The 7,500-nt window shown below is 41.5% G+C and overlaps 1 protein-coding gene across 1 annotated transcript in view; it reads left to right on the top strand.

Annotated features, from left to right (window-relative positions):
• Window positions 1-7,500, top strand: part of LOC143035152 (uncharacterized) — a 20,506-nt gene that overhangs the window by 11,850 nt on the left and 1,156 nt on the right. Inside the window, exon 2 of the mRNA XM_076201781.1 lies at window positions 3,654-7,500. This exon is cut by the window's right edge and continues 1,156 nt beyond it. Within this exon, the coding sequence (XP_076057896.1) occupies window positions 6,919-7,500 (582 nt within the window). The 5' untranslated portion in view covers window positions 3,654-6,918. The remainder of the gene's footprint in view (window positions 1-3,653) is intronic.

Genomic DNA, 7,500 nt, shown 5'->3' with positions numbered 1-7,500 from the left:
TTGGTCTCGGGTATTCAAATACTTCTTTCGCCACCCATAACCAAAGACTAAACTACCTTCACAAAACTCAGTCATAGTCCCATGCTCACATTAATTTCCTCGTAAACACATTCCGCGCACGCGTCCTCTTATAAAACACTAAAATAGCGGTGTTTCTCGTCCCCACAGCTAGCCATGCAGAGCGAAACAGGTTGAATTGGACAACTGCAACTTGCAAGCATTCCAGTCATTCGCTCGAAGAAACCGTGAATGACCCTGCGTGTGTGTGTGCGTGTGTGTGTGTGTGTGTGTGTATGTGTGTGTGTGTGTGTGTGTGTGTGTGTGTGTGTGTGTGTGTGTGTGTGTGTGTGTGTGTGTGTGTGTGTGTGCGTGTGTGTGTATGTGTGTGTGTGTGTGTGTGTGTGTGTGTGTGTGTATGTGTGTGTGTGTGTGTGTGTGTGTGTGTGTGTGTGTGTGTGTGTGTGTGTGTGTGTGTGTGTGTGTGTGTGTGTGTGTGTGTGTGTGTGTGTGTGTGTGTGTGTGTGTGTGTGCGTGCGTGCGTGTGTGTGTGTGTGTGTGTGTGTGTGTGTGTGTGTGTGTGTGTGTGTGTGTATGTGTGTGTGTGTGTGTGTGTGTGTGTGTGTGTGTGTGTGTGTGTGTGTGTGTGTGTTTATATTATAGAAAAGTACGCAACATAAAACTACATTTGGAAAAATATTAGAAGAACGAGTTAGATAGATGTACATCAAAAGACAAGATTAGAAAACAATTAACAAGGATAAGTCTTGACGTGACGATAGGATAACATGGACGAGAAGACAAACCATAATATACGTAAAAGAGGCGAAACTGTAGGGCAAAAGAATACAGTAAAACGTATACATAAATTATAATAAAAGACTACATTGCTTCCAAATTATAAGAAAATTCAGAAGCCTATATTTTCATTCGTAAAACGATTGGACCAGATGCATATCACAAGAATCTCAATGGCTTTGAGGGTGGAGGGAAGGCAGAAGAGAGGTCAAACGCGGGAAGAAGTCGCCCTGACCCCTCGACCTATCGTGACCGCTCTCGTGTCATCCAAGGAGGCCCCATCGTGCGCTGAAGAGTTTGCAGAAGAGATAAGATTCCAACACGCGTGATTACACCCAGGCCAAACACACCTGGCCGACTTCATTCACCACTCTATGATAGAGAGGAAGAGTATCGGGAAGGCCCAGGCGTTGGGGGAATAGATAGAAGAGAAGAGAGGAAGAGAAGATGAATGAAGAAAAGTGAAATTGAAGAAGGAGTAAGAGGAGTAGGAGGGAAAAAAACATGAGGAGGAGGGGGAGGGGGAGGAAGAAAAGGAAGGTGAGGAAGGAAATGAGAAAAAAAAAGTATGAGAATCAGATGGAAAAAGAATAGGAGGGTAAGGAGTCAAAAGACGAAGGAGGATACAGAGGAGAATTATGAGACGAAAAATAGGAGAAAGAAAAGGTGGATTAAGAATGGTAGGAAAGAAGCTGTAGGTGGTAAGTTTGAAAACAGCCAGGATTAAGAAAAGAGAATAGCTGGCATTACTTTTACCAAGATTTTTGGTGAAATTGAAAACATAGAAAGAAAATAAAAAAAGCGTAGGATCATGAGGGTAAAACGTGAATATCACAACAGAGAGAGGTATGAACTGGTTCAAGGAAGATGTAATACAAAGGCGTGCTGTCAAAAAGCAAAATGATATATGAGCACAAGTCTTTAACCTATGACTCTTGGACAGGAAAAAACATTTCGAAAGATGAACATTGAATTGAAAATAGATATATTTTATACCCGTAGATTTTGTTCTTACGTTGAAAAATTATTAAACAGTGGAAGACAAATTAATATTGTGACGCCTACTTTTAGGCAGTACTATGAAAGAGCTCACATACACGCATATTTGTACATGAACACATACATGCTCTCTCTCTCTCTTTCTCTCACTCTCTCTCTCTCTCTCTCTCTCTCTCTCTCTCTCTCTCTCTCTCTCTCTCTCTCTCTCTCTCTCTCTCTCTCTCTCTATTTCTCTCTCTCTCTCTCTCTCTCTCTCTCTATATATATATATATATATATATATATATATATATATATCTTTCTATTTATTTCTCTCTCTCTCTCTTTATTTCTCGCTTTTTTTCTCGCTCTCTCTCTCTTTCTCTCTCTTTATTTCTTTCTTTCTTTCTCTCTCTCTCTCACACACACACACACACACACACACACACACACACACACACACACACACACACACACACACACACACACACACACACTTACACAACACACACCACACACCACACACACACACACAGGAGGGAAATAGCTGTCGATCACGAGTCGAACACGTGATCCAAAAAAGACCAAAGTGAATATACACACACACACACAAATGACAGGTGACTAATAATTCTTCATTGCGGGGGGGGGGGTGCCAGCAAAGTATCAGTGCCAGAATTGGCAGCAGTGAATAAAATAAGTGTTTGAGTATGTGATGAGCATGTAGACCTTGTTCAAAGGAGCCCAGAGGCTCATGGTCGAAAAAAAGATTTATAAATTTTATAAATATTATTTTAGTCTTTGTTAGTACACACACACACACACACACACACACACACACACACACACACACACACACACACACACACACACACACACACACACACACACACACACACACACACACACACACACACACACACACACACACACACACACACACACACACACAGGTACACAACACACACATAGATACATATATATATATATACATATATATATACATACATATATATACATATATATATGTGTGTGTGTGTGTGTGTGTGTGTGTGTGTATGTGTGTGTGTGTGTGTGTGTGTGTGTGTGTGTGTCTGAGTGTGAGTGTGTGTGTGTGTGTGTGTGTGTGTGTGTGTGTGTGTGTGTGTGTGTGTGTGTGTGTGTGTGTGTGTGTGTGTGTGTGTGTGTGTGTGTGTGTGTGTGTGTGTGTGTTTGTGCATGTGTGCGTGTGGGCATGTGTATTTTGTACTCGTGTGTACATGGGCATGTGCATTTGAGTGTATGGTTGTGTCTGTGCTCTCATATGGAAGTCATTTTAATCTGCACTTGTCTGCTTGTATATTTATTCCTTTATTTACTTATTTATCTCTATTTTTATTGATTTGTTTTTGTTGCTTGAACTATTTACTTCTGCACAATAAAACTGCATATTTATGTGCTCTACAATGTCTGTACAGTAGTTTTTATTTTATGACTATTCTCATTTTGTTCAAAATATCTACAAGTGTGTATTCATGTGGACATGTATATGCAAGCATCCAAGCGGCTGCCAGTATATTTAGTTCTGTAACAGGTTTAAGCAATGACTATGCTGTTTTCTATTGTTGGGCTGTTGTTTTTTGTGTCTCGTAGGGCATGTGTTTGATTTTGTTCTATTTGATATGCCCAAAGAATGCAATTACTAAAATATACCACAGCAGACACTGTTAACGTACCTAATTGTATTTGTGATTGTAATGAACACCCCTATATGGTGTCCTATCGTTAAATTGTTCTGGAGCCCAAATATGGCATGTGAGCACCCTGTTTTATTTTTGCTCCCTCCTCAATTCTCTTAAATCAACTTCCCTCCTTAATTCACTTCTTTAAATCCCCCACAGGTCTTGAAGGCAAACTTGGAGGTTGTGCGTGTGTGTGTGTGGGTGACGCAGAGTATACCCGCCAATCCTGCTCTCAGCCTGGACCCCTGCCAGACGTCCTCTTCGTTGCTCCTTCCTCCTCCTTTTCTCCTTCCTCCTCCTCCTCCTCCTCCTCCTACTCTTTCCTACCCATCTTCCTCCCTCCTCCGTCCTCCTCCTGGCCTCCTGCCAAACGTCTTCGTCCTAACCCCGTCTCCCTCACCCTTGCGACTAACCCTTACCGGCACCCCGTTCTCGCCTCCTTCACCTCCCTCTTCGTTCTTCGCCCATCAACCTTGAGTGTTCGTCAACACTGCACAACGGCCCTTCACCCTCGAGTACCTCGGCGACACCGCCAGCAGGCAGAACCTTCATCGGCAGTCTCCTCCAGCACTTCATCCTTGTCATCGTCAACTGACCACAGCCTTCTCCTCCTCCTCTTCCTCCTCGCTCTCTTCCTTTGACTATCAGTGTCGTTACAGGGACACCACTTGTCATCTCCCCAAAGAACTTGGTCTTTACTTTTGTGCTTAATAACCAAAGAAGCTTTGGAAAAGTTCGGCTATAGTTGCATCATTTCAAGTTGATATCTTAAAGCAATTCAAAAAAGCTTCAAGGCGCGTAGATAGCCTGAATAATAAATTCCAGGCTCATTTACATTAAATTTGTTAAGTTTCATGCTATGTTACCTTTGAGACTGTTGTTAAAATCGGGTACGAAATCTCCATTTAAAGAAATATATATATATTGTAGCGTAACACCACATCACTTTAAGAAAAGAACCTGCCGTTCACAGCTTAGTCAGCTGAACGAAGCTCGAAGGCGCTGACGGGTTTGGTAATATCAAGTGGACGAGACCCACTGGGAAACGGCAGCCAGCACAACAAGTTTCTGGCGTGAGAGTACGAAGCCCACCTGCCTCCCCAGCATGTGAATGAAAGGACGAGAAAACTGCACAGCAACACATCCCCTTTCTTGAATGAAATTCCCGCGCACGCGTGTGTGTTATCCAAAGCGTCTCTTAATTGCTTGGTCGGTGCGGCTGTCACCCGTGAAGCGAAACGTGCACGTGAGTGTGAATAGTCGTACATGATAAAGACAGAGAATATCTACACAGATATAAGTAGGTGGATATATTGATAGAAGATTAGAAAGATAGAGAGAAAAAGAGAGAAACAGAGAAAGTAAGAACTACAAGATAAGATTTTATCTCCATTGCGGTGCTAAAGCAGAGTAGTCTTAGACTCTAACGCTCAGCGGGGTGGTAAGCAAGTACACCAGCGTTCGAGAGGAGCATAGAAGTGCTGCTGGCTGAGACACGGTAGGAGGTTAAGTGATGTAGACTCTAGACTCATTGCCTGCTGAGCAGAACCTGAGGACCCTAAACTTTTCTTGAGCTCTGTTGGGTGTCCACTGGAGGCAAAGCCGGCGTCTCAGTAAACCCGGGTGCAACCTATGAGTAAGATTCGAGGAAAGAGAATCAAGTCGGCAACGGTTAACAAGGTGGCTAATGAAATCATTACAAACTCTTATGTTGTGATAATTTGGTGATTTATCTCTTGGTACTTTCCATGCTAAACTGAAGTGTTTGCTTCGTAATATGAACAAAACAGTGTTGAAGTGATTGCTGAGAAAGCGCGCCTTGCACACTCAAATAAGATGAAAATAAATAGTAAATCTAATTAATAACGAAAAGTCATCTAATTGTATACCCAAGCTAACTTCATCCGACCAGATTAACCATTCAACAAACCAGTTGACCAACACGACAAGGAGGAGGATTGACCAGAAAACTCGTCGGTCATTCAGATAAGACCGTATACTACCTAAATTATCGAACACAAACCTGTCGCCTCAACGTACCTTCACCTTCGTGATACCTTTGGGTTAACCATCAAGCGTAGTATCTACTAATCAACTCGAAATCCGATCGACTCAGATTTAGTCACCATCGGCGGTACTTTCTATTGCAACATTACGATGATTCCACTCATCTTTGGTCATAGAACACATCATAACGAGTTCAGCTTCTGAATTTCAAAGAGAAGAAACCGGAAGATAGTACGCAAAAATCTTTGACGGCAAAGTGAAAAGAAAAACGTAAGACAACTTCGTAAAAAGTAGAAAACAGAACGAATAAAAAACCAGAAGGTAACGCACTGAAATACTCAGAGTGTAATGAAACGAGAAAACCATAATTAACAAACAGAATAAATTGTAAAGTTACATAGTGATAAATCAGAGGTAACGAAATAATAGGAAAGTGGTATTGGTTTCTCTACACCTGCTGAAACCACTGGGGTACATCCATTGGATGAATTATTCACATTCCAACCACGCTGTCCCTCCCCTAAGGACATCCAACCACGAGCAGGGAGAGATTTACCCTGTCGTTAGTACTGTGATGAACTTAATGGTCATGTCATTGTGTACTCACCGGGTATTTATATGAGTTGGCATTATAAAAGTGGCTTTGATATATGTGATCACATATTACTATGAAATACATTTTGTAGTTTGTCTTGAATGAAATACAAAGCCTGTGTTTATATAAACAACAAGGAAAGTGAAGGTTTTGTTTAGTGTTGAACTTTTACCCATCCTTTTTCTGTTGTCTCTGTAAACTGTTTTTTTATTTTTTGCCTTTTGTTAATTGTTATACATTTAAACCTTTGAAATTCAGATACACATTCCTATTATATGTAAATCTTAGTTGTATAGTTCATAAGCTTCAACTCCCACCGTAAATGAGTTAATGTTATCAAGGAATATTTAACTTATATATGAAATTACCATAGCCGTGTTTCCAATCTTGAATTAAAATTCCATCAAAGAAGAACATAAGAAACTACGCAGACATATATGTGGTCTTAGTCTGAAGTTCTGAAGTCATATAATAAGAAAGTCTATATTAGGAAGCGTCATCGTGCTTCCTCAGCTCGTGAGGCGTGGCAGTAGCCAGAGTAAATAAAGAAAAGTAAACACAACTAATCTTACAATACTGACTTGCCAGAAACGTGGACAACCGCTCTTTCGATCCGACCATTTGTTTACATTTGAAAAAGTAAACGTCACTGCGTCACAAGTGGTGAAGTCTGCGTTACTTCTAAATGTGTGAAATAGTGAAAATTTGCATTCTAGAATGGTAGTGTGTATGAAATCTAAATCATTCTAAAGTGAACTTACAGTGAGAGTGTTTTTTGTTTTATTTCCTAGTGCCTTTCAAGGAAACAAACTAAAAATCAAAATGATGGACACAGCTCTTAACAATGGGAAATATTCCCTTCGTACAAAGTCAATACTCAAGAGGATAGAATCCGAAAAGAACAGACAATGTGACAAAAAGAAAGAACCAAAGACGAAGCAGAAGCCACCTCCATTAAGCAAGTATCGAAGGAAAACAGCCAATGCCCGCGAGCGAAATCGAATGCGAGAGATTAACGATGCCTTCGTTACCCTACAGGAGGCTTTGCCCAGCCTACCGTGCCCGGATGCTGAAAAGCTGACGAAGATCACCGTCCTCAAGCTCGCTGTCAACTACATCAAAGCCCTTGCCAATGTCCTCGATACTGACAATACAGACACTGAGGACATAGACATGGTTCGAGAGCAATGGTGTGTCGAAAATGCCCACATGGCCCAACCTGAGCATTGTGTCAAGGCGTTCAAGGCGAGCGCATTATACCCACCTCACATTACTCCCCCCAGCACCGGTAAAACTGTCGCAACGGCAGGCAAACACCCCCCTTCTAAGAAGAACACTAACATGAACACCTCAAAACCAAAGAATCCCAACCACAAAAGTAAAAACGATAATAAGATAAAATCC

This window comes from Oratosquilla oratoria, chromosome 18 (genome assembly GCF_046742065.1).
Source record: "Oratosquilla oratoria isolate Oo_2021 chromosome 18, ASM4674206v1, whole genome shotgun sequence".
NCBI classification, from domain to species: Eukaryota; Metazoa; Arthropoda; class Malacostraca; order Stomatopoda; family Squillidae; genus Oratosquilla; species Oratosquilla oratoria.
This window is presented reverse-complemented; position numbering and strand designations above follow the sequence as displayed.